Raw genomic sequence first — 26,282 nt, forward strand, 5'->3', positions numbered from 1 at the left:
AGGGGAGCTGGTTACCCCCTCCTACCCTACTTGTTATGGATAAAGGTATGCTTTTGCGGTTACATTCCCATGTACCAAATAAAATATCCAAGTTAAATGGGGTTCCATTGCATTTTCAACTCTACTGATGGTTCGTCACACAAAAGACAAATGCATTATAGCGAATGTGCCCATTCTGGTCTTGGTACCGCGCTCTGTCCAACAGCTCAACAGCTCACAGATATGGAAACATTTTTTATTTGTAAAATGCCAGCCAAACATTGATCATCATGTCACCCTGTGACAACAATTTTGGACCCCCTTGTGGCCCCCCTAAACGTGGAGTATTGAATAATTTTTACATAACTTTTTTTTACATCCATTATTAGACAGTGGCAACGATGGTGATTATGAACATGGTCTGTTGCCTGCAATGCAGTGAAGAAAACGATGACAACAATAACGTCTAATGTAGCTGGCCCTTCTAACAGTACAACTGTCCCAGCTTGGCCCCCCCAGTTGAAATGGTCTAGAACCGCCACTGGTTCTCCACAACACGGAATAGGGTCCTAAACCTTTATAATGTTGCATTAGTGACTTAGGTTTGTCTCTTATTTATTCAATTACGTAGGTGTATATATTGTCCTTGTGTATTTTGAGTACATATCCATCGGTATTGACTGTAGATTTACAACCATTTTGTGCACAGATTGAAACATCCATGTTTGATTAAATGAAGCTAAATGAAGCTGGACAGTGCTGATGTTGCTCTTTTTCTGGCTTGTTTGAGATGTCAAAGATGTATTTTAGAGGCACCTGTTGCAATCTTCTACACCAACACTTCTACACCAACAATTAGTGTTTGATATCCACCTAGCAGCCCTCAACTCTGACCCAGCACTACAGTAAAACACTGCTATAACAAATACATATTTATTGAATCTGTTACAAACATCAAACCAAAAACAAGTTTTGACTCTTAAAATATAATTCAATGTGTTATAGATTTTGTACCTAATTCTATTTTCATGTAATCTCCACCTTTTCAGTGTTACAAACACATCCATCACCCTCAAAAGCACTAAAACTGTAGCATGAAAAGGGTTTTTCAGTGTCAAAGGCTGCCATTTATTTACAGATTTGGCTGAAAAAGTGGTTCATCTTGTAGACCTAAGGAATGTGCATTTACTTTTTTGGTTTTCCTGTTGGGATTTGGGTCTACCCATCTACATTAGAAAAAACATTAACAAACAGGTGGGTGAGAATGAAAGAATGTCATTCATAAACATTTGTTTAAAAAAAATCACTGCATGATTGTTCTCACATTCTTTCTTAGTTGGATATTTTTAGTGCCCTACTAGGCCTACATACAAATATTACAATTCAATTATAAAATCTTACAATATTTCTGCATAACCTTTGAGTCCTTTTGAGCTGTAGGTTGACACTCATGGTGCAGTCCTTTTGGCGCAAACCAGCTCCTTATTTTCTACTACGCTCCACATCATGAGTAGCTCCTGAGGGCTCAGTTTATGGACTACGATTAGGTTTTTGAAAAAGCACGGTTCGCTGTTCATTGGGCTCACTCTGCGTTTCATGATGCCAAAGGTCCTAAATCCCGGGTGCATCTCAGGTGCCAAGTGAAGCTTCTGGAGGCACATTCCCAAAAAGACATCATCAATCGGATAGAGCTCCAAGTCCTCTGAAACCACGAACAGTCTCCGAGCTAATTGTGAGGACATTAAAAACCCACCACCACCAACATAAGGTGGGTACGGTCTGTCAAACAGCTCTTTGGGGATGTAATATTTGCTCTGGCGGTTTCTGATGGGGATGGCTTTGGAGATGGTGTCCCCAACAAATACATTTACAACTTTGCGGTCCTCAGTCTTGAAACGAATAAGTTCCAGCAAGTTATTTGTATTCACGAAAACGTCATCATCCCCTTTGAATATAAACTTGGCACTGCAGCAGTGAATATCAAACCATTTCAGAAAATTTACCTCTTTCAAGGTGAGGTTGAAAAATGTGTCCATAAAATCCCATTGGAGAATGTCTCCATATATCATGTCCTCATACTCAATCAACTTTTGAAGGTTTTTAGTGTCTTTGCCATTTGTAGCGCTTCCAAGGAGAAACAGCGTTTTTATTCTCTTACCATCAATAGTTTGTTCCCTACCCCAGGTATTACGCACTGCCTCTCGCCTATCGTGCTGTTCTATAACGGATTTCACCACCATGAGCAAGTGCACGTCTCCATTCCTGCACTTATCCGGATGGTTTATCAACATTGGGAAATATCGACAATGTCTATGCAACACAAACTGGTGGAACCTCGTGTCCAAACGTCGAAACCAATCGTTTTCCCTTACGGCTGAATCTTCACTGCAGTTCATAACGTGTACATCCCAAGTAGAAGCAGTAGTGTTGGAGACGGTCATCCGTGGCGCATCCAAATCATCACCAATAACTGGCGGCGAGTAGTTTCCCAAACTGCTTTTCAATATGCGTTTTCCTTTGTATAAATCACACTCAGGTCCACACCAACCGGCGTGTCCCATGCTTTTAACCTCCATATCGTCCTTGATGCTGTTATCCACAAGCTTGAACTTTGAAATCATCACTAAAGACGCAAAAACGAGAGACAAGCTCAGGAGAGTTTTCAATATCCTCTTTCTCCTGAAAAAATTATCCATAATTATAGCGCCAAACGCGTATGAATGAATGAGAAATACTTCAACTGAATAGGCACCCCTATTTTCATAGCATTTAATTACTCATTAGTGTCCATTTGAAGTCCATCATTATCCTTTAAAAAATGGAGAGCTGCGTGTAAAATATAGGCTGGCTACAGAGTCAACAGAGCAACTATTCCGTGTCCAGCTACATTGAAAATAAACTGGCTACGCCACCGTGCTATTCCCTTACAATTACTTTATTTTCGTTGAGAAAACAATCTTTGTTACATCATGCAAAAAAAATAAAAAATATTCGATGAGACATAGTCTAACACCTGCAGACTGGTTTGAAAAGTGACTGTCGCCAACGAGCTTCTCCCCTTACTCACTTTTAATTCTCCCCTCCCCACTACACTTTTCTGTGACCAAATGAAGGTTTCTTATTTCACATCACAGGTGGCTCACTAGACTGCGCGTCCTGTTGGTTCACCAGACTTTGAACATCGACAAGGCTAGATATCTAATGTCATAGGATACTTGAAAAAACGAAGTCTAAGGTAGAGGCTATATTGTTCATTTGATTGCACCTATGCTATTTATTTTTCAAGTATTGTAATGTATTGTCATATTATAATGATCATAACGTTATACTGTATTATATAATATTGTGAATTGCCCATCAAAGTAGCTTCAGAAAACTTGATTAGAATCTACTGGGGAAATGTGTTTTGCGGGAATCTCCATTAACACAAATATATATCTATATATATATATGTGTGTGAGAATAGCCCCCGGGGCCAAAACAGTGTAACTCCAGGGGAGGTGTTAGGAAAATCAAGCTTTTAGCACCCCTGTGTGTAGGTTTGGGGGAATTGTCTAACGTCTGTTGAGAGGTGCGTGGGTCAAACTTGTGTCTTTTTTTTTTATCATAAACTACCACGCTGTTTTGCCAAGTATCTTGGCCTATAAAGTGCATTCAAAGTAAGACACGATACTCAAGTAGTTAGCTAGCAAAACGGTGTCGCTAACGCCTGCTGTGTACCAGACTAGCTGGCTAAAAAGTGTCTTCTGTGGGGTTTATCAGCGGCTGACTTCCAGCGTCTTTAACTTCTTTATTAACTGTACTGAAGCGCCCCTGCCTCCCGCCTGTCCTAGCTTCTTCTTCCACGAGGTTTAAGGGCGGTTGGCATCCAATAAATGTTGCATTACCGCCACCTACTAGGCTGCAAAACTGATAGAGACATACCCCAAGCGACTTACAGCTGTAATCGCAGCAAAAGGTGGCGCTACAAAGTATTAACTTAAGGGGGCTGAATAATTTTGCACGCCCAATTTTTCAGTTTTTGATTTGTTAAAAAAGTTTGAAATATCCAATAAATGTCGTTCCACTTCATGATTGTGTCCCACTTGTTGTTGATTCTTCACAAAAAAATACAGTTTTATATCTTTATGTTTGAAGCCTGAAATGTGGCAAAAGGTCGCAAAGTTCAAGGGGGCCGAATACTTTCGCAAGGCACTGTATATGCCTAGTCGTTGCATATGTATTCAGCCCCTTTGTTCAGTTCTGGAGTCAAATTTGGCTTAACAAATCCCATAAATTACATGGACTCACTGTGTGAAATAATAAGGGTTGAAGTGATTTTTGAATGATTAGCTCTTCCTCTGTCCCCCATACATACAATATATGTAAGGTCAAGTATTGAATTTCAAGCACAGATTCAACTGCAAAGACCAGGGAGCCTTTCGAAAGCCTCATAAAGAAGGGCCGTGATTGGTAGATGGGTAACAATAACAAATGAGACATTTAATATATATTTAAGTACGGTCAAGTTAATAATTATGCTGTGGATTATGTATTAAACCACCCAGACACATACAAGTTACTTGTCCTTCTGAACTGCAGGACAGGAATGAAACTGCTCAGACACATTACCATGACACCATTGGTGATTTTTAAACAGCTACAGAGTTCAATGGCTGTAATGGGAGAACTGAGGATGGATCAACAACATTGTAGTGTTGACCTAAATGACAGAGTGAAAAGGAATACAAATATACATATTGTATGGCACTAAAGTAATACTGCAAAGGAACACACTTTTTGGCCTAAATGCAAAGCCTTATGTTTGGGGCAAATCCAACACATCACTGAGTAACTGCCTCTTTATTTTCAAGGATGGTGGTGGCTGCATCATGGTATGGGTATGCTTGACACTGGCAAACACTCAAGTTTTTGAGGATCAAAAGAAACAGGCAAAATACTAGAGGAAAACCAATTTTCAGCAGGACAATAACCTACAACACAAGGCCAAATCTACACTAAAGTTGCTTACCAAGAAGACAGTGAATGGTTGAAGGAGAATGGCAAGAATTGTGCAAGCTAACAGGCGGGCCACAAACAGACAAATAACGGACAAGTACAACAGTGGTGTGCAGAACGGCATCTCAGAACTCGTCGGTCCTTGTCACGGGTGGGCTATTACATTTTTACAATCTAGCCAATTTTGATCCTCAATAGGGTCCAGCTACGACGTCATCTCTCAGAGCAGTCATCCCTCAGGGTCTCTATGCTGCCACCTACTGATCAAATCAAATTGTATTTGTCACATGCGCCGAATATAACGAAGACCTTACCGTGAAATGCTTACTTACAAGCTCTTAACCAACAATGCAATGTAGTTCAAGAGATAGAGTTAATAAAATATTTACTAAATGAACTCCAGTTAAAAAAAAATCTACGAATAAATCAAAAAGTAACACAAGAAATGTACATAACAATAACGAGGCTATATACAGGGGTTACCGGTACCGAGTCAATGTGCGGGGGGACAGGTTAGTCAAGGTGACTTGTAAAGTGACTATGCATAGATAAACTGCTGCTACTTGCTGTTTATTATGTAAATAGGGTCAATCTAAATAGTCCAGCTGGCCACTTCAGTCCCCGTCAACTTTAATGGGGGCCTGTTTGGCCTTCCTTTTCCTATAGTCCACGATCAACTCCTTTGTTTTGCTCACATTGAGAGAGAGGTTGTTGTCCTGGTACCACACTGCCAGGTCTCTGACCTCCTCCCTATAGGGTGTCTCATCGTTGTCGGTGATCAGGCCTACAACTGCTGTGTCGTAAGCAAACTTATTGATGGTGTTGGAGTCGTACTTGGCCACGCAGTCGTGAGTGAACAGGGAATACATGAGAGGAATAATCACGAACCCCTGATGGGCCCCAGTGTTGAGGATGTGTGGCAGATGTGTTGTTACCTACCCTCACCACCTGGGGGCAGCCCGTCAGGAAGTCCAGGATCAAGTTGCAGAGGGAGGTGTTTAGTCCCAGGGTCCTTAGCTTAGTGATGAGCTTTGAGGGTACTATGGTGTTGAACGCTGAGCTGTAATCAATGAACAGCATTCTCACATAGGTGTTCCTTTTGTCCAGGTGGGAAAGGGCAGTGTGGAGTGTGATTGAGATTGCATCATCTGTGGATCTGTTGGGGCAGTATGCAAATTTGAGTGGTTTTAGGGTTTCTGGCATGATGGTGTTGATGTGAGCCATGACCAGCCTTTCAAAGCACTTCAAGGCTACCGAGTGATACGGGCGGTAATAATTTAGGCAGGTTACCTTTGCTGCCTAATATGTTATCTCTCAGTGCAGTGCATCTCTCAGATAAAGTGGGGGTTTCGAAAGGAACCAATAAGGAGAAGTGGTGGTTTTGAAATATGCCACTCAAGACGCCGTTTGGGTTATCGGACGTCAGTCATGGTCTGCAGAAATTAAATGAAGGAATGCAATTTATGCAACAACAACAAAAAAGATTAACCCACTGTGAGTTGTCTTTGAACATTACCTACAGGTAGCCGTGTACGTAATGTTATGTTTTTTGTAAATGTAAATGCTAGCTAACGTTAGCTACATTAACTTATTTCACATTCACTTTACAATTATGTATTATTGAATATTTGAAATAACAATCATCATAATAATAATAATTGAAATATCAAGTCATGACGGTCCTAGTAGTTATGGAATTCCAGCGCTTCTAGTGTTAAAATACTCTTTCGAAATCCCCCACTTCTCCTTTTATGGTTCATTTTGAAACCCACACTAATCCTTATATGGTTCCTTTCGACACCCCCCAGTATTCCTGAGAGATGCACTGCACTGAGCGTAGTTGGCAGCCTATCAGTAGGTGGCAGCATAGAGACCCTGGTGGATGACTGAGATAATGTCGCAACTGGCCCCCTCTCAATTTTGACTTTGTGGCTGTGCTAACTAGTGGAAGCCAGCATATCACCTCAATCAGCATTGAGCCCGGTGTAAAGTCGAGGTAACCCTACTGACGCATATGCTGTTTTGTTCTCCAAAACTGGAAACGGAAAATAATTACTTGCACGTGACTTCTATACAGAAACATTTAGTCGGGTTCGGAAGCTGTCTCGGTTCACCACGGCGGCGCTTTATCAGAACCACGATTTTACAGTTTGCTGACTACCTGTATTTACAACACAATTACTGGATTTTATTAGCTAATTTGGCTACATCCACTGACTGAAAAAAGCGACTGTTTACAAGATTGCAAGCCAGCGACCGACATAGCTATCCAGGTAACGTTAAGTTTGTCAGAGTTGGCTAGTTACTGCAGCTACTAACGTTAAGTTAGCTAGTTAACCTCCCACAACAGTATTTATATTATTTTTAACACTTCGGGTAGTTATTTATTACATTTCCCATTGTCTTTGGGAATTGTTTATAGTCTTATCAGCTAGTGGGGCAGTAACATCAGAGTTTAGTCGGCTAAAAGTGGGGCAGTAACAGTTGGTTAGCCAGCTAGAAGTGTTAGCTAATGTCCAGTTGTCCAACTGAGTTAACAACATGTGTGAACTCCTCATTTCAGATGCCGAGTCGAGTTAGCAACTTGAAGCGGCGAAAGGGGATGTGCGCTGTTTCCTCAAGCAGGGTCCATCTCGAGGTGAAGAGTTCAGATAAGGTCGGTGAACGTTTAGTTCTTCTGTTTTCATTTTACCATTTGGATTACGCAAGAGTATAAAGAACTAAAGTAAAAATACTTTAAAGTACTACTTAGTTTTTTTGGGTATCCGTACTTTACTATGTAGTATTTTTACTTTACTACATTCCTAAAGAAAATAATGTACTTTTCACTTCATATATTTTCCCTGAAACCCAAAAGTACTCGTTACATTTTGAATGCTTAGCAGGACAGAAAATGGTCCAATTCAGTTACCAAGAAAACATCCCTACTGCCTATGATCTGGCGGACTAATAAGGAATTAGAAATTATCCATACTTGTACTTTTGATATTTAAGTAGATTTTAGCAATTCAAATCGAACTTTGTCACGTGTTGAATACCACAAGTGTTGACCTTACTGTGAATGCTTACTTACAAGCCCTTAACCAACAGTGCAATTACATTTACTTTTGATACTTAATTATATTTAAAACCAAATACTTTTACTCCAGTAGTATTTTACTGGGTAACTTTTATTTGAGTCATTTTCTGTTAAGATATCTTTACTTTTACACCAGTTTGACAGTTGGGTACTTTTTACACCACTGGGATTGTCATTAATAGTGTCATGGAAGCCTGTTTATTATTTTTAATAAGTTGTTGTTTTGACTTTATAGAGTTCAGGGAAGAGGAGGCATGTTAAAAAAATGAAAATTGAAGACTCAAAAACAGAAATGGCCCTGAATGACTGGATGGTTGGTGGTTGTAGGGAGTCAACAACCATTTCTGAGAGGCTCAGCTGCGATGGTTGCGAGAGGCCTGAAAAGACAAGTTGTGGAGCACCACCAGACCTGGAGGAATTGTGGGAGGGTAAAGAGAACGGTGTGCGATTAGAGTTGAATTACTGTCGAACAAACGGGTTGCCAGAGAAGACGGAGGATGACGAAACAGAAGAGGGTGTTGTGATTGACAAGAGCGTCTTCCTTGATGATGACAGTAACCAGGTTCTTCCTGTGGAAAAGTTCTTCGGAAACATGGAAGTTGTGCAGGTGAGATGAGATTTTATAACAAGTGTTAGGTGTGATAAACAAGATCCTGGTCTGATGTTTGGAGCACAATGGCTGCGTTTTACACAGGCAGCAACTATTTTTTTTTTTTTTTTAATCTTCAAAAATGTGTCTTTTGACCAATCGGTACAGTTCAGAAAAGCTATTTTTGGTGGGGAAAAGATCAGAATTGGGCTGCCTGTGTAAACCAATAAAGGTTTCCATCCAACCTTTATTATGCGAGTAATTCTGCTTTCATGTGCTAGTCGGAACAAGAAAGCATGTGGGAAATTTCACAGTTAACTGGTTGAATGCGGCACGTGTATCACTATTACAGGTTAGCAAGTTGGACATTTCCGAGTTTCCTATTTCCGACAAGCGCGTGAAAAAGTCACAACAGGCCTGATGGAAACATTTGTCGGTAAACTTTCCAAATGTCGACAAAACTAAATACACTAGACAAGTTGGGATATTTTTGTCTGTAAAATGAATTGTGAGAAATGGCAGCAGAAACTCATGTGTTGTACCTACTCTGGTCTTGGCACATGAGCTCTAGCCAACAGCTCCGATACAGTGGGGGTAAGCTAGTCTATATGATGAGATTATTATGGATAAGGGTGAGAATATTTTTTATTTGTCAAGCATCGATCATGCCACCAGAATCCGACCCATCTATATTTATTGGAAAGGAGCATCAAGATCACTGCACTTTCATCACCTTGTGAAGTTCATAACTTATTTAATCTGTAGCCTAAAACTGCATGGTTTCCAGAGTTGTAGTGGGAGGATCACATACCATAACATTGTGTGACTCCCAAGTTTACTTCGATATGATAGTTATTCTATCAATATTTCCATGGCCAATTCTTGCATAATTTTACTGACAAAGATCCCACCATGTCAAATAAACAAATTCTGTCTGTATTTATAAAATTGTACCAAAACGTTGTTTCCATCACAGCTGTCGTGATCGTCTTTTTATATGATATGACTTTTTTCGCATAAAAACTGGATGGAAACATGGTTATTGACATGCTGTTATTTGCCTTGTAGGATTGTCCACGAAGATCTACGGCTACTTCGACCTTCAGCAGGAGGGAGCACAGGAGACGACAGTACTATGCCAAAGAGGACAGTGATGAAGAGGGCTACACAGAAATGCAGCAAGATGAAATAGTTGGCACTTAATTTACAGAAATAACTCATTCCTATCAATAGGATGGAATAAAACTTGTCCTTAAACGACCTTAACAAGCCTAACGTCACAGTTGAGCCTGATAAAGTGGATTCGTTCAACAGAACCAGGGTATCAAGTTCATGTTTTGCCAGCATATACCCTAAAGTTATACATCTTTGTATTAATATTTGCACTAACAAAACTTTGCTTTTCAATTATCTATACTGTATATTTAAATGGTACAGGTTAAGTGCTCAGATTGTTTTATTTATATTGTATATTTTACAATATTGTTACTGAATGCCTTATGTATGCACAATATTTGTAGTCAAAGTTGCATTGCCAATACAATAACTTAAATGTTCAATTACCTGTGTCTGCTGTTTTGTATTGTGCTATTGAAACTAAGCAGAACTTTATCACATAATTATCTAATTACACTTACAGGCCATGGAGCTGCGCTCAAATCAGCTGTAATCATCAAATCTGCTTGACTCCAACAATAGTCAAACCTTTAATATTTCAACCCCCCACCCTATGCTCTTCTGGAGTTCAGAGGATTTGACAGATGTAATCAATATGGTAATAGCTCCACCGATAGGCTGGGTGGAAGTTTCACCATTTGCTTATACCAATCAAATCACCAGGGGTGCATTCAGTAGTACAGAACAATGTACATTTAATTTCAATGGAAGCAGTATTGTTCTGAGCAAATAGTTGAACGGTGTCATTATGGTGGCCCAGAGAGCTACTGTATGGTGTGCGACACACATTTTGCCATTTGAAATGGTCACATCCATATTGATCAGGCCACACCCACCAAACGTACCTCAAAGGCTATTGAAGACTGGTGTGCGCTGTATTGGGGGAACGTGTTGTTCAGTACAAACTGACACGCGACGTAGCAAACGTTGAATCGAACGGAACATACCCGTGTGTAGGGCTTGGGACGATTTGCAATTGGTCCATTGACTATTACCCAAACAATAGCTCATGATGGAGTGCTTTAAAATCACTAGCACAAAATGATCAATAAATAAGCTGTTCTGATAGTAGCAGAAATGTTCCCTGTCCATAATTACATTTAGTTATTTACCAGTTATCATGCGTCTTGCACTTCATCCGTTAGCTAGTTAATAAAGAAATACAAAATTCAAGAATAAACAGTAGAAAAACATATACCCTTCACTTTAGAGAATCATTTTCGTTTGCCCTGTTTGTACATTTTCCTTTTGTCACAGAGCAAGTCATGGGCACCTTTCTTATGGCATACAATATGTACCAGCTTCAGATTCTCCCGAGTAAACAGCAGTTTGTAAAAATAGTCCAGGTTTATGTTGCTGCTCTTGTGTTTCTGCAGTGCTTCCACCAGGGTAGGAATGACTGTCCTCTTCTTTTCAATCCTGGGACAGAAACAGATTTCAGTCTAGATTTGATAAAACTTGTCCTTAAACGACCTTAACAATTGCAATTGATAATCAAGCAAGCTTTTTTGTTACTGTTTACAAACAATTTTGAGCTTAACATTCTGAATATTTATAACCTTTATTCACTAAACCCACCCGTGGTCCAAGTTCCAGGTGCTAAAGAGAATCCTGCTCTCTCGGTTTCCATAGGGGTTGATTGAGTGAAGGGACTTGCATTCATCATGGTCAAAAGCACCCTGAGGAAAGGAGAGAGATGGGAAAGGACACAGGATGCTACTGAGCCAAACATAATCTGGTCCTGTTAGTTACCATTATAATATCTATGCTATCAATGTTACCTGACAGGAGAACCATCCTTCCTGGGTGCATAGTCGATTTTGTTCCTTTTCTTTCCTGTTGAAGTAGCAACCATTGTACTTGTCAGATTTCAGCTGCATCACTAAGCACTCTGCAGTCTTCTTGTATTCGTCCTTGAGTTTAGGTTTTTGGATGGTTTGAGCATAACTATGCACCTGTGAATAAGAGAATAAAGTCTGTCACGTGTATTCTTTCCTCAGAAAATAGGGCAGATTACAATTGACAGTATGTATGGAGTAGGCTTGTTATGAGGTACGGCTTTTGAGGATCACTTCTTGACAGTGCCACAGTAATATACAGTGCCACCAGAAAGTATTCACACCCTTTTTTCCACATTGTCTTACAGCCGGAATTTAAAATGGATTAAATTGAGATTGTTGCTGTCACACTGAAGCTGAAATGTCTTGAGTCAAGAATTCAACCCCTTTCTTTCGGAAAGCCTAAAGTTCAGGAGTAAAAATGTCCTTAAGTCACATGAGTTGCATGGACTAACTATGTGCAATAAGTGTTTAACATGATTTTTGAATGACTGCCTCATCTCTGTACCCCACACGTAAAATGATCTAAGGTCCCTCAACGGAACAGTGAATTTCAAACAGATTAAACCACAAAGACCTGGGAGGTTTTCCAATGCCTCGAAAAGAAGGGCACCTACTGGTAGATATATATATTTTGAAAGCAGACATTGAATATCCCATGAGCCAGAGTTTAATGGCATAGACGACTGAGGATGGATCAACAACATTGTAGTTATTCCACAATACTAACCTAAATGACAGAGTGAAAAGGAAGCCTGTGCAGAATAAAAAATATTCCAAAACATGCAACAAGGCACCAAAGTAACACTGCAAACAATGTGGCAAAACAATTAACTTTTTGTCCTGAATTCAAAGTGTTATGTTTGGGGCAAATACAATACATTCTCCATATTTTCAAGCATGGTGGTGGCTGCATCATGTGGGTATGCTTGTAAGGACTGGGGAGTTTTTCAGGATAAAAAAGAAATGGAGTTAAGCGCAGGCAAAATCTTAGAGGAAAGCCTGGTTCAGTCTGCTTTCCACCAGACACTAGGAGATTAAAAAAATCACCTTTCAGCAGGAAAATAATGTAAAACACAAGGTCAAATCTACACGATTTGCTAACCAAAAAGCCAAATGTTCCTGAGTGGCCGAGTTACAGTTTGTACTTAAATCTATGGCAAGACCTGAAAATGGTTTTCTAGCAATGATCAACAACCAACTTGACAGAGCTTGAAGAATTTTGAAAAGAACAATGAGCAAATGCTGCACAATCCATGTGTGGAATGCTCTTAAAGACTTGCCAGCTGGAATCTCTACCAAAGGTGCTTCTACAAAGTATTGACTTAGGGGTGTGAATACTTATGTAAATTTGATATTTCTGTATTACATTTGCCAACATTTCTAAAAACATGTTTTCACTTTGTCATTATAGGGTATTGTGTGTAGATGTATAAAAAAAATATTTAATCAATTTTGAATTCAAGCTGTAACACAACGTGTAATAAGTCAAGTGGTATGAATACTTTGAAGGCACTGTAGCTTCACCTCCTTCATGTATCCACGAATCCTGCTCTCACAGTTGTACTTCATGTAGGCCGATTTGGTCTTAAATCTGTCATCAATTCCTGAAAGCCCAAAAATAGAACGGTATAACCGTAAAGAGACAGTTTGTTTCAGATTAAAAAATAAAAATGTCCTTGTTTTTCTCCATCTTTCTTTTGGCTGCCACATCGTTTCCTGCAGGATTTCTATCCATCCCAAGATTGAAGACTTGTTACCTTGGAACCAGTCTTCATCGTCTTCTCTGTTTTCAGCCTCAGAGCTGTCCTTCAAGTGCAGGAGCAGGTCCCCCAGGAGTCTGCGTCTCTTTGGAGACCGCTCGTTTGAGAGAAGCCCCTTAGCCGCATCAATCAGAAGATCTGAGTTCCTGTCGGTGTCCAGCAACCGGCCTATGTCGCAGACAACTGAAATAATCACAAATCATAACAGTTATTTCAATTGGTTCACAGAACAGCCTCTGTTAACCTAAACATCAGAGTCATGGCACCCATGTAACCGACTGTATTTGAAGCCCAGACAGCCTCACTGGCAAGTATCACTGGCAGGCATGGTTAGGCTACTCAATACATGAGCCTGGTTAACCGCTCTTCCTACGAGTGAAAGCAAGGCTATATTTCTATTACTTTTACCAATGCATCCCTTTCAAATCAATCACCACAAGGTTATGCATATTTGTATAAGTGCATATTTTAGTTAGTATTGTTATCATTTATTTACCATGCACAGCTACATAAAGTAGGTCCTAAACCCTATATGAATTTGCATTGTGCATGCCACATAGTCTTAGGTTGTTAGTTGGCTAGTTACTATGTTTCTTTTTTACAGTCTTTTAGTTACTTTTAATGTTTCACTCACAGCCGCTCCATCTCTCATCCATGGCAAGAAGGACAAGTTCAGCATTGTCTGGAAGACTTCGGAAATAGTCCTCTGTCAATTCTGTTCCATCTTCATACAAGGAAATATGCGAACCGACGAGTGGAACCTAGAAGAAAATTATTCGCATAATAATTCAAACAAAATAATGTAACTTTCATTATCGCCACTTCCTGGTTGCAAGTCTAGACCCGCTGTTATGGTATGGTAGTAGCAGTAGAATGTGCTAAACATAGCAAGTTACTGGACGAAATCGTACCTGTAGAAGTTTACTCCCCTTTTTGAGAAGCTCTTTCAGACTTGTTGCAGCCACACCATATTTTTTTGTTTCATTCAGGCTTCTTATTTTGACAACTTGTTTTTTTCTTTGAAGTCCAAACATTGCGTCTTTTCTTCTATGAAGACCAATGTGCAGAAACACACAAAGAAACGATGCATGCTGCCAGCTACAGGACAGGTTGGAAAATTATCCAATATACTGCCATCTAGCGTTTTAGAACTGCACGTGCACACAGTTGACAGTGTCACTCAGCTGCTTCTAGAATATCCAGTAGCAGATGCAGATAAAAAGATGAAGAGGATCTCAATTGTTATAGTACTTATATTCTGTAGGTCAGGGGCCTGATTTTATAGGTAACCGTATCCTACTTGATTCTATTGTGTGGCCACATTATCCGTCTTACAAATGTGCTCTCTAGGATGCAAGTTTTGGTCCAGAGCAAAGACATATTTAGACCAGAGTTCACAGACCATCAAGCTAAGCTTAGGCCTCATCTGAGATATCTACTGCAGCCCTCACCCTCCACATACAACACCCATCCTGTCAGTCATTCTGTTAAAGGTCGCTCGTCTTTTCAGTTCGCTGCAGCTAGCGACTGGAATGAGCTGCAATAAACACTCAAAGTGGACAGTTTTATCTCAATCTCTTCATTTAAAAACTCAATCATGGACACTCTTACTGACAGTTGTGGCTGCTTTGCGTGATGTATTGTTGTCTCTACCTTCTTGCCATTTTTGCTGTTGTCTGTGCCCAATAATGTTTGTTCCATGTTGTGTTGCTACCATGTTGTGTTGTCATGTGTTGCTGCTTTGCTATGTTGTTGTCATAGGTGTCTCTTTATGTAGTGTTGTCTCTTGTTGTGATGTGTGTTTTGTCCTATATTAAATCAAATAAAATAAAGAAATCCCAGTCCCCGTCCCCGCAGAAGGCCTTTTGCCTTTTGGTAGGCCATCATTGTACAAAATAATTTGTTCTTAACTGACTTGCCTAGTTAAATAAAGATTAAATAAAACAGCTGGTGAGTGTGCTATGCAAGTTCTCCCCATTTCTCCTAGTGGTGGCATTGGCCAGTGTATTTTAACAGTCAATCCCTAGGAAGATAGAATATGATGTCCAAATTATTAGGATTTGTTATGGTCCCCCTCACCCTGACCACTACAGTATACACAAGGCTGTATTTAAATGCAAATGGGTCTGTGGATGAGGATCGTTTTGCATAGAGAATATGCAATGTCCAACAGTATGTATCCTTCCCAAACCAGAGGGTGGCGATATGGACACGTGCTGGTCTCCCGCTCTCTTTAGTACATTTTGAACGAATAAGAAGAAAAGGCATAGCAACGTTAATATCACCGTAGTAACCGATGCCAAGTGACGGGAGAAACCAATTTAAAGGGAACATACGGTAATAGAACAATTTCATTCAGGTCATTTGGTAATCCTGCATTTACATAATCAATTTTAAAATGAACATCTTTAATCTTTGAATATATCAGTCGATTTGATAAAATATATATTTTTACTATTCGTACCTTCATTTATTTACCTTTTAAATCTTTACCCCCTTTTGAAAGTCAGCTATTTTGCTTCCCCTGTTGCCAACATGCCTGGATAGCTAGGATTTCAAATAAGCGAGGGTAAAACAGTGATTTTTATACAACTGCGCGACATTTTACTTGCTACAATTACAAGCATAGCTAGTTTGGGTAACAATCTTATTTTCTGAGGTTTGAGAATAGTGCAAAGTTCGCTTTGGTATCTTAATGAACAAGTCCTAATGTTAGCTAACGTTACTTACTGATAGCAAACACACAAAACAAAACCCACTAACTAGCAAGCTAGGCGTTGTTGTTTTAGCTAAATATAGCTAGCGAAATTTGACTTTGCTGCAGACTCGAAATATCCTCTCAATGACCGACGACTGGAAAGGACTGTTTGAGAGAGGACGGATGATTCCTCCACACAGCCAGACTGTTCGACTGGCACAGGACTCATCCCACACCCATTCTCAAGGCTTCCAAATCATCCTGAAGCATCTTGATGGACCTCACATTCAACAGGTAGGCCTACGCCTTATTTGCATAAACCTGGCATCCGAAGAGTTAGCTAGCTAATGCCATTCGCAAGTTTGATGCTAGCCCAGCCTGGTAGGTAGACAAACGTTAGTAGAGTTGCAAATGTTTAGCTAGGGACCCGTTTCTAATTGACTTCCAGTTACAAACATTTCTACTCCCCTCATCACTTAGGAGAAGAAGGAAGGGGAGTCAGAAGGGAATCGAAAGAGGGAACCAGTCAAGTACCAGCTGAGTGTTTCCCTGTTTGATACCAGCCACCAGCACTTCTTCGGGAGAACGTTGAAGAGCTCACCCCAACAGATGAGTGGTGTCCACAGGGCAATGTTTAATGAGGTATACAACTGTTCATAACGATAGGCGGCTCTGGATTTGCTGAGGTACAAGAAAGCCAATAATTTGCGTTGGATTTGATACCTTGTACTTATGCACCATAGACCGATGATAAGAAGCAAACAACAACAAGCGATTGCTGACTTCTCTGCGAATTACCAACAAAGCTGACTGCAGAACTGAAGGCAGTTGGGTAACATGTCAAAAAGTTAACTTTTTGCCTCATCTCTGGTACGAGAGCCTTCGTTTTTGAGCAGTTTGTAGTTGCCAATGGTTGTTTTTGGACAGGGCTAGAATGTCCAAGGAAAATGGAAGTGTCAAAAAAGGCTTCCATTGGTCAGTATTTACACCAGTTATAAGGAGTTTGTTCAAGGGAGAGCTGGCCCACAATTAGCTGAATTGCTAATAAGAAAAATTTTCACAACTTTAGAGAAGGTTCCTTTAGGAGTCTCATGTCATTACCTAACGTTTTGATAGGAAATGGAGAGGCTACCCTCTTCATGTGAAATGGAGAGGCTACCCTCACGTATCTGAAAATACATGATGAATTGATGTTTACTGAAAAGCATACAGTATGTTCTCTGAATATTCAACTCTGATGATAGAGCTAAATGTGGAATATTCGGAAATGTGTAGCTCAGACTAGGCTCTTCAAGAGGTGATGATATTAAAACCAAATAGTTCAAATGTATTTAACAATCCCTTGAAAACGACAATGTTTTAGCAAAGCTGAGGGTCTCCTTGCCCCCCAGCAGCCAAATCGAACACTGCACCGTATTGTGATGTTTTATTGACAAGGACTGTTTCCAAGAGACCGTTCCCTTAATGTCAAACACAACTTACCCAGAACGTGTTTACCATGCTCTCAGAATATTCAATATCAATGTTCTAGACACGTTTCCTTGGAACGTTGCAAGAATATGCCAGTGTCCATTTTTCTGAGGGTTAGGAAAATATAGGTAATTATCAGAGAAATGAAAGGGGAGGCGGCTAAAGGAAGAATTGGCTTTGGGGGTGACCAGTGAGATATACCTGCTGGAGCGCGTGCTACGGGTGGGTGCTGCTATGGTGACCAGTGAGCTGAGATAAGGCGGGGCTTTATCTAGCAGAGACTTGTAGATGACCTGGAGCCAGTGGCGACGAGTATGAAGCGAGGGCCAGCCAACGAGAGCGTACAGGTCGCAGTGGTGGGTAGTATATCGGGCTTTGGTGACAAAACGGATGGCACTGTGATAGACTGCATCCAATTTGTTGAGTAGAGTGTTGGAGGCTATTTTGTAAATGATATCGTCGAGGAGCGGTAGGATGGTCAGTTTTACGAGGGTATGTTTGGCAGCGTGAGTGAAGGATGCTCTGTTGTGAAATAGGAAGCCGATTCTAGATTTAATTTTAGATTGGAGATGCTTAATGTGAGTCTGGAAGGATAGTTTACAGTCTAACCAGACAACTAGGTATTTGTAGTTGTCCACATATTCTAAGTCAGAACCGTCCAGAGTAGTGATGCTGGACGGGCGGGCAGGTGCGGGCAGAGATCGGTTGAAGAGCATGCATTTAGTTTTACTTGCATTTAAGTGCAGTTGGAGGCCACGGAAGGAGAGTTGTATGGCATTGAAGCTCGTCTGGAGGGTTGTTAACACAGTGTCCAACGAAGGGCCAGAGGTGTACAGTATGGTGTCGTCTGCGTAAGGAAAGTTGCTAGCTAGCATTAAACTTATCTTATAAAAAACAATCAATCAATCATAATCACTAGTTAACTACACATGGTTGATGATATTACTAGTTTATCTAGCGTGCCCTGCATTGCATATAATCGATGCGGTGCGTATCGTTGATCCAATGTGTACCTAACCATAAACATCAATGCCTTTCTTAAAATCAATACACAGAAGTATATATTTTGAAACCTGCATATTTAGCGAAAATAAATCCAGGTTAGCAGGCAATATTAACCAGGTGAAATTGTGTCACTTCTCTTGCGTTCATTGCACGCAGAGTCAGGGTATATGCAACAGTTTGGGCCGCCTAATTTGCCAGAATGTTATGTAATTATGACATAACATTGAGGGTTGTGCAATGTAACAGGAATATTTAGACTTAAGGATGCCACCCGTTAGTGAAATACGGAACCGTTCCGTATTTTATCTGAAAGAATAAACGTCTTGTTTTCGAGATGATAGTTTCCGGATTCGACCATATTAATGACCTAAGGCTCGTATTTCTGTGTGTTATTATGTTATAATTAAGTGTATGATTTGATAGAGCAGTCTGACTGAGCGATGGTAGGCAGCAGGCCGGGGATAGCAAGCTAGCATATCGGCCTTAGAGGGACGTCACGATGGGGGAAAAGTATTTTTGCCTCCTCGTAAGCATTCATTCAAACAGCACTTTTGTGCGTTTTGCCAGCAGCTCTTCGCTGTGCTTAAAGCATTGCACTGTTTATGACTTCAAGCATATCAACTCCAGAGATTAGGCTGGTGTAACCGATGTGAAATGGCTAGCTAGTTAGCGGGGTGCGCGCTAATAACGTTTCAAACGTCACTCGCTCTGAGACTTGGAGTGGTTGTTTCCCTTGCTCTGCATGGGTAACGATGCTTCGAGGGTGGCTGTTGTCGATGTGTTCCTGGTTCGAGCCCAGGTAAGAGCGAGGAGAGGGATGGAAGCTATACTGTTACACTGGCAATACTAAAGTGCCTATGAGAACATCCAATAGTCAAAGGTTAATGAAATACAAATGGTATAGAGAGAAATAGTCCTATAATAACTGCAACCTAAAACTTCTTACCTGGGAATATTGAAGAGTCATGTTAAAAGGAACCACCAGCTTTCATATGTTCTCATGTTCTGAGCAAGAAACTTAAACGTTAGCTTTCTTACATGGCACATATTGCACTTTTACTTTCTTCTCCAACACTTTGTTTTTTTATTGATGTATTATATTAAGTTAAAATAAGTGTTCATTCAGTATTTTTGTAATTGTCATTATTACAAAGTAAAAAATCTGGCCGATTAATCGGTATCGGCTTTTTTTGGGGTCCTCCAATAATCGGTATTGGGCGTTGAAAAATCATAATCATAATCTAGTTAACATGCATGGGACCAAGGCTTTTACGGTCACAGAATTCAACAAATGAGAGCACCTGGGGAGTAGGAGTGGAGCTAGGCAGTGCAGGACCTGGATTAACCTCTACATCACCAGAGGCACAGAGGAGAAGTAGGATAAGGGTACAGCTAAAGGCTATAAGAACTGGTCGTCCAGTGCGCTGGGAACAGAGAATAAAAGGAGCAGATTTCTGGGCACGATAGCATAGATTCAAGGCATAATGTACAGACAAAGGTATGGTAGGAAGAGAGTACATTGGAGGTAAAGGCATTGAGTAATGAAGAGATAGATATAGTCTCTAGAGTCGTTAAAACCAGGTGATGTCATCACATATGTGGGAGGTGGAAAAACATGGTTGGTTAAGGCATATTGAGCAGGGCTATAGTCTATACAGTGAAATAAGACAGTAATCACTAACCAGGACAGTAATGGACAAGGCATATTGATATTAGGGAGAGGCATGCGTAGCCAAGTGATTGTATGGGTCCAGTGAGTGGTTGGGCTGGCTGGGGACACGGCGATTCAGACAGTTAGCAGGCCGGGGCTAGCAGTTAGCAGGTCGGGGCTAGCAAGCTAGCAGTTAGCAGGCCGGGGATAGCAAGCTAGCAGTTAGCAGCCCGGGGATAGCAAGCTAGCATACCGGCCTTAGAGGGACGTCACGATGGGGGAAAAGTCTGTTTTTGCCTCCTCGTGCGGTGACGTCGATAGACCGGGTGTGGAATTAGTAGGGTTCCAAGTAGCAGAGGGGTAGCAAAATGAGTATAGTGGTTCAAGAAACTGGCCGGTGGATCAGCTAACAGTCCAATATGCTATAGATAGCTAGCAGGCCGCGGATAGCAGAATGGGCCTTCAGGTGATGTCGCGCCTGAGGGGATTGTTGGGCAGATTATGTCGGTATTCCAGTCGTGAAGGATCGGCGGTGTTCCGTGCCCCGTACCGGCAGTAGAAGGGGTCCAGATATTGTAGCCAAGGAGTGGGCTTCAGGAGTAGCCCAGGAGCCCTAGCCCGGAGATGGGTCTAGCAAGGGCAAGCCCCAGGCTAGTTGGTGCTTGCTCCGGGATGGAAACGTTAGCCAGGAGTAGTCAACTCCGGGTTGCGGTTAGCTAGCTGCCATGATCCAGATGAAAGGGTTCAGAGTTTGCGGTAGGAATCCGGGGATATGGAGAGAGAACAGGTCCGGTATGCTCTGGTTTGAAACGAGTTGTACGAATTGGCGAGAGCTTTCCGAGCTAAAGGTTAGCTGACTGATAGCTGATAGCTGGTAGCTAGTTGAGGTATTCAAGTTCGTAGGTAAATAGAAATACTTTGGGGGAAAAAACAGATCCACACCACATTGGGTGAGGTGTGTTGCAGGAGAGTATTTTGAAGTTGATTTTTAGGGAAAATATAAAAAAGATTGCGAAGAAAAATATATATACATGGGACAAGACAAAGACGTCTGATTTCTACGCCATCTTGGATTTAAGACTTAACGTTACAGCATACAGTAACATTCTAGATGATTCTGTGCTTCCAACTTTGTTGCAACAGTTTGGGGAAGGACCTTTCCTGTTTCAGCATGATAATGCCCCCATGCACAGAGGGATGTCCATACAGAAATGGTTTCTCGAGATTGGTGTGGAAGAACTTGACTGGCCTGCACAGGGCCCTGACCTCAACCCCATCAAACACCATTGGGATGAATTGGAACGCTGACTGCGAGCCTAATCGCCCAACATCAGTGCCCAACCTGATGTCCCCACAGCAATGTTCCAACATCTAGTGGAAAGCCTTCCCAGAAGAGTGGATGCTGTTATAAATCAAATCAAATTTATTTATATAGCCCTTCGTACATCAGCTGATATCTCAAAGTGCTGTACAGAAACCCAGCCTAAAACCCCAAACAGCAAACAATGCAGGTGTAGAAGCACGGTGGCTAGGAAAAACTCCCTAGAAAGGCCAAAACCTAGGAAGAAACCTAGAGAGGAACCAGGCTATGTAGGGTGGCCAGTCTTCTTCTGCCTGTGCCGGTGGAGATTATAACAGAACATTGCCTAAGATGTACAAATGTTCATAAATGACCAGCATGGTCGAATAATAATAAGGCAGAACAGTTATAGCAGCAAGGGGGGACTAACTCCATATTTATGCCCATGATTTTGAAATGAGATGTTCAACGAGCAGGTGTCCACATACACTACATGACCAAAAGTATCTCAAAATCATTGTCATGTGGTTAATCAAAATGATATCCAAATCTGAATTAAAATTATAAACCTAAAAAGTAACTTCCAATGCCAACTATGTTAAAATAGCCTACATAAAACCAACAAATAAAAACATTGCAGCCTGCAGGTAGAAAATATCCTGATAAAAATAAATATCATATGAATTACATTGGCTAGGTTGGCCTCTCTGCAATTAACTTGAAGCATTGTATCAACTATTAACTTGGGTCTGGCCTGAAGCTTGCATTAGCAAACTTGCAACATTGTATAACATTTTCTGGGCCCTCAAAGCTCGGGACAGACACAGCTGTAGGCTATTTGTGCAAGGGATAAGAAGTAATCAGGCAGGCCTGTTTTATGACGTTTCCACTGGATCAGAGCATTACATTTTTCCCTTTCATACTCAGTGGTAATCCTCAAGGGAGAGAGCTGGAAAGATTTTTCAAAGACATTAAGCAACTATTGTCATTCTCAATGGATGTAAAAACAGACTTTGTTTGCTTGCTGTTTGAGGTGAAGGAAAAATTACTTTGAGATGTTCAAAAGCGCATTAAGGCCAAAGAGAAATACTATCGGATCCCCAAATGGGCACATTTATTTGCCTATATTTGCGCTTAGGCCAGGTAGCCTATAGGCCTACTTCTATGCATAATCAGGTGCGTGTTCTTGCTCAACATTGACAGGTGCGCTCCAAACAAAAGACAATGACTAAATTGACAAAACTCGTAAATGGAATGAGATAAACCAAAACTTGTTTCTCAGAAGCAATGTGTCCACTCAGACAATGAGAATGGTAAGAGAATGGTAAAAGACTGGAATAATAATATATTTGATGCATTAACATAAATAAATAACCTTTTTTTATTTAACTAGGCAAGTCAGTTAAGAACAAATTCTTATTTACAATGATGGCCTAGGAACAGTGGGTTAACTGCCTTGTTCAGGGGCAGAACGACCAATTTTTTTTTAACCTTGTCAGCTCGGGGAATCGAACTAGCAACTTTTCGGTTACTTGCCCAATTCTCTAACCACTAGGCTACCTGTCGCCCCAACCATAACCAAACAAATATTGTAGATTAGGAATTAATGGTAAATTAACTACTGGTGATATACAGTGCCTTGCGAAAGTATTCGGCCCCCTTGAACTTTGCGACCTTTTGCCACATTTCAGGCTTCAAACATAAAGATATAAAACTGTATTTTTTTGTGAAGAATCATCAACAAGTGGGACACAATCATGAAGTGGAACGACATTTATTGGATATTTCAAACTTCTTTAACAAATCAAAAACTGAAAAATGGGCGTGCAAAATTATTCAGCCCCCTTAAGTTAATACTTTGTAGCGCCAACTTTTGCTGTGATTACAGCTGTAAGTCGCTTGGGGTATGTCTCTATCAGTTTTGCACATCGAGAGACTGACATTTTTTCCCATTACTCCTTGCAAAACACCTCGAGCTCAGTGAGGTTGGATGGAGAGCATTTGTGAACAGCAGTTTTCAGTTCTTTCCACAGATTCTCGATTGGATTCAGGTCTGGACTTTGACTTGGCCATTCTAACACCTGGATATGTTTATTTTTGAACCATTCCATTGTAGATTTTGCTTTATGTTTTGGATCATTGTCTTGTTGGAAGACAAATCTCCGTCCCAGTCTCAGGTCTTTTGCAGACTCCATCAGGTTTTCTTCCAGAATGGTCCTGTATTTGGCTCCATCCATCTTCCCATCAATTTTAACCATCTTCCCTGTCCCTGCTGAAGAAAAGCAGGCCCAAACCATGATGCTGCCACCACCATGTTTGACAGTGGGGATGGTGTGTTCAGCTGTGTTGCTTTTACGCCAAACATAAAGTTTTGCATTGTTGCCAAAAAGTTCAATTTTGGTTTCATCTGACCAGAGCACCTTCTTCCACATGTTTGGTGTGTCTCCCAGGTGGCTTGTGGCAAACTTTAAATGACACTTTTTATGGATATCTTTAAGAAATGGCTTTCTTCTTGCCACTCTTCCATAAAGGCCAGATTTGTGCAATATACGACTGATTGTTGTCCTATGGACAGAGTCTCCCACCTCAGCTGTAGATCTCTGCAGTTCATCCAGAGTGATCATGGGCCTCTTGGCTGCATCTCTGATCAGTCTTCTCCTTGTATGAGCTGAAAGTTTAGAGGGACGGCCAGGTCTTGGTAGATTTGCAGTGGTCTGATACTCCTTCCATTTCAATATTATCGCTTGCACAGTGCTCCTTGGGATGTTTAAAGCTTGGGAAATCTTTTTGTATCCAAATCCGGCTTTAAACTTCTTCACAACAGTATCTCGGACCTGCCTGGTGTGTTCCTTGTTCTTCATGATGCTCTCTGCGCTTTTAACGGACCTCTGAGACTATCACAGTGCAGGTGCATTTATACGGAGACTTGATTACACACAGGTGGATTGTATTTATCATCATTAGTCATTTAGGTCAACATTGGATCATTCAGAGATCCTCACTGAACTTCTGGAGAGAGTTTGCTGCACTGAAAGTAAAGGGGCTGAATAATTTTGCACGCCCAATTTTTCAGTTTTTGATTTGTTAAAAAAGTTTGAAATATCCAATAAATGTCGTTCCACTTCATGATTGTGTCCCACTTGTTGTTGATTCTTCACAAAAAAATACAGTTTTATATCTTTATGTTTGAAGCCTGAAATGTGGCAAAAGGTCGCAAAGTTCAAGGGGGACGAATACTTTCGCAAGGCAGTGTATGTAATGGGGAATTGATATACGCAAACAATTCATAAAATTAAGTTATAAAACAATGAATGTGCACAAATTGGCGGGAGAGGGCACACTGGAGAAAGACATCTTAGCCACACCCCCTTTCTTCTTGGACTGGTCCATCCCCTGTTCTCTGCAATGGATTAGTTCACTGAGATGGGTGTGAAATCAGACGGGTGTCCAAAAGTATGTGAAGACCTGCTCGTCAAACATCTCATTCCAAAATCATGGGTATTAATATAGAGTTGGTCCCCCCTTTGCTGCTATAATTACCTTGAATTTCACTGGCCTGCACAGAGGAACTTGACTGGCCTGCATCGAGGTCAGAGCTCACCAATCTCGACAATCGATTTCTGTATGGACCTTGCTTTGGGCACGAGGGCATTGTCATGCTAAAACAGGAAAGGGACTTCCCCAAACTGTTGCCACAAAGTTGGAAGCAGAGAATTTTCTAGAATGTCATTGTATGTTGTAGCGTTAAGATTTCCCTTCACTGGAACTAAGGGGCCAAGCCTGAACCATGAAAAACATCTCCAGACGATTATTCATCCTCCACCTAACTGTACAGTTGGCACTATGCATTGGGGCAGGCAGTGTTCTCCTGGCATCTGCCAAACCCAGATTCGCCCTGTCGGACCGCCAGATGGTGAAGCGTGATTCATCACTCCAGAGAACGTTTCCACTTCTCCAGAGTCCAATGGCGGCGAGCTTTACACCACACCAGCTGACGCTTGGCATTGCGCATGGTGATCTTAGGCTTGTGTGCTGCTGTTCGGCCATGGAAACCCATTTCATGAAGCTTCCGACGAACAGTTCTTGTGCTGACGTTGCTTCCAGAGGCAGTTTGGAACTCAGTAGTGAGTGTTGCAAACGAGGACAGCACACTGCGGTCCCGTTCTGTGAGCTTGTGTGGCCTACCACTTCGCTGAGCATTTGTTGCTCCTAGACGTTTCCCCTTCACAATAACAACACCTCCAGTTGACCGGGGCAGCTTTAGCAGGGCAGAAATTTGACGAAGTAACTTGTTGGAAGGGTGAAAGTGCCACGTTGAAAGTCACTGAGATCTTCGGTAAGGCCTTTCTACTGCCAATATTTGTCTATGGAGATTGCATGGCTGTGTGCTCGATTTTATACACCTGTCAGCAACGGATGTAGCTGAAATAGCCGAATCCACTAATTTGAAGGGGTGTCCACATACTTTTGCAATATAGTGTAATTGTTTTACATTTGCCAAAATGCAATTTGCGGGAAAACACTGTTCTAAAAGACCCATCTGATGCGAGCTGTGTTATAAAACAGATATGAACAATATACTAAAAAAACAGATATACAATATACTAAATATTCAACAACTACCATGGGTTGTCGATATGACTCGGATAATGCAGTTGGCTTCTGGACAACGACAGAAAGTTGATATAAAAACCAATAGAACAGGAGAGAAACTTTTTTTTTTTTGGTTGCTAGCT

At 41.1% G+C, this 26,282-nt stretch overlaps 4 protein-coding genes across 6 annotated transcripts in view; 2 read left to right on the forward strand and 2 right to left on the reverse strand.

Moving 5' to 3' along the window:
* Positions 1–202: 202 nt before the first annotated feature.
* LOC139368637 (UDP-GlcNAc:betaGal beta-1,3-N-acetylglucosaminyltransferase 7-like) lies at positions 203–3,016 on the reverse strand. The gene has a single exon (XM_071107756.1). The coding sequence runs from the start codon at positions 2,673–2,675 to the stop codon at positions 1,428–1,430; it is 1,248 nt and encodes a 415-aa protein (XP_070963857.1). The 5' UTR covers positions 2,676–3,016; the 3' UTR covers positions 203–1,427.
* A 3,202-nt stretch (positions 3,017–6,218) lies between these two features.
* LOC139368639 (UPF0688 protein C1orf174 homolog) lies at positions 6,219–10,204 on the forward strand. Of its 2 annotated transcripts, none has more exons than XM_071107759.1 (4): positions 6,219–7,250; positions 7,541–7,633; positions 8,292–8,663; positions 9,714–10,204. In XM_071107759.1, the coding sequence occupies exons 2-4, from the start codon at positions 7,541–7,543 to the stop codon at positions 9,846–9,848; spliced, it is 600 nt and encodes a 199-aa protein (XP_070963860.1). In that variant the 5' UTR covers positions 6,219–7,250; the 3' UTR covers positions 9,849–10,204. The 2 variants fall into 2 exon arrangements, with proteins under 2 accessions (XP_070963860.1, XP_070963861.1); XM_071107760.1 differs by having other exon boundaries at positions 7,029–7,250; positions 7,541–7,615.
* On the reverse strand, positions 10,087–14,498 carry LOC139368638 (DNA fragmentation factor subunit beta-like). 2 transcript variants are annotated; one of them, XM_071107758.1, is made up of 7 exons: positions 14,334–14,498; positions 14,057–14,183; positions 13,420–13,605; positions 13,187–13,266; positions 11,603–11,776; positions 11,400–11,500; positions 10,087–11,240 (listed from the first exon to the last, which is right to left on the reverse strand). In XM_071107758.1, exons 1-7 carry the CDS (start codon positions 14,454–14,456, stop codon positions 11,036–11,038), a joined length of 996 nt encoding a protein of 331 aa, XP_070963859.1. In that variant the 5' UTR covers positions 14,457–14,498; the 3' UTR covers positions 10,087–11,035. The 2 variants fall into 2 exon arrangements, with proteins under 2 accessions (XP_070963859.1, XP_070963858.1); XM_071107757.1 differs by having other exon boundaries at positions 10,308–11,240; positions 13,187–13,605.
* A 1,584-nt stretch (positions 14,499–16,082) lies between these two features.
* LOC139367676 (nephronophthisis 4) overlaps positions 16,083–26,282 on the forward strand; it is a 190,914-nt gene continuing 180,714 nt past the window's right edge. Inside the window, exons 1-2 of the mRNA XM_071105959.1 lie at positions 16,083–16,414; positions 16,604–16,762. Of these exons, the coding sequence (XP_070962060.1) occupies positions 16,265–16,414; positions 16,604–16,762 (309 nt within the window). The 5' untranslated portion in view covers positions 16,083–16,264. The remainder of the gene's footprint in view (positions 16,415–16,603; positions 16,763–26,282) is intronic.

The sequence above is a fragment of the Oncorhynchus clarkii genome, chromosome 16 (genome assembly GCF_045791955.1).
Source record: "Oncorhynchus clarkii lewisi isolate Uvic-CL-2024 chromosome 16, UVic_Ocla_1.0, whole genome shotgun sequence".
NCBI classification, from domain to species: Eukaryota; Metazoa; Chordata; class Actinopteri; order Salmoniformes; family Salmonidae; genus Oncorhynchus; species Oncorhynchus clarkii.

What these genes read in the sequence shown, in the direction of transcription:
- LOC139368637 (XM_071107756.1), bottom strand. Translation starts at nt 2,675, where the DNA reads ATGGATAATTTTTTCAGGAGAAAGAGGATATTGAAAACTCTCCTGAGC.
- LOC139368638 (XM_071107757.1), bottom strand. Translation starts at nt 14,456, where the DNA reads ATGTTTGGACTTCAAAGAAAAAAACAAGTTGTCAAAATAAGAAGCCTG. An exon ending in GGATGAGAGATGGAGCGGCT is followed by an intron (nt 13,606 to 14,056) that starts GTGAGTGAAACA and finishes TGATTATTTCAG; the next exon opens with TTGTCTGCGACATAGGCCGG. An exon ending in ACCTGGAACTTGGACCACGG is followed by an intron (nt 11,241 to 11,399) that starts GTGGGTTTAGTG and finishes TTTCTGTCCCAG; the next exon opens with GATTGAAAAGAAGAGGACAG.
- LOC139368639 (XM_071107759.1), top strand. Translation starts at nt 7,541, where the DNA reads ATGCCGAGTCGAGTTAGCAACTTGAAGCGGCGAAAGGGGATGTGCGCT. An exon ending in AGGTGAAGAGTTCAGATAAG is followed by an intron (nt 7,634 to 8,291) that starts GTCGGTGAACGT and finishes TTGACTTTATAG; the next exon opens with AGTTCAGGGAAGAGGAGGCA. An exon ending in GAAACATGGAAGTTGTGCAG is followed by an intron (nt 8,664 to 9,713) that starts GTGAGATGAGAT and finishes TTTGCCTTGTAG; the next exon opens with GATTGTCCACGAAGATCTAC.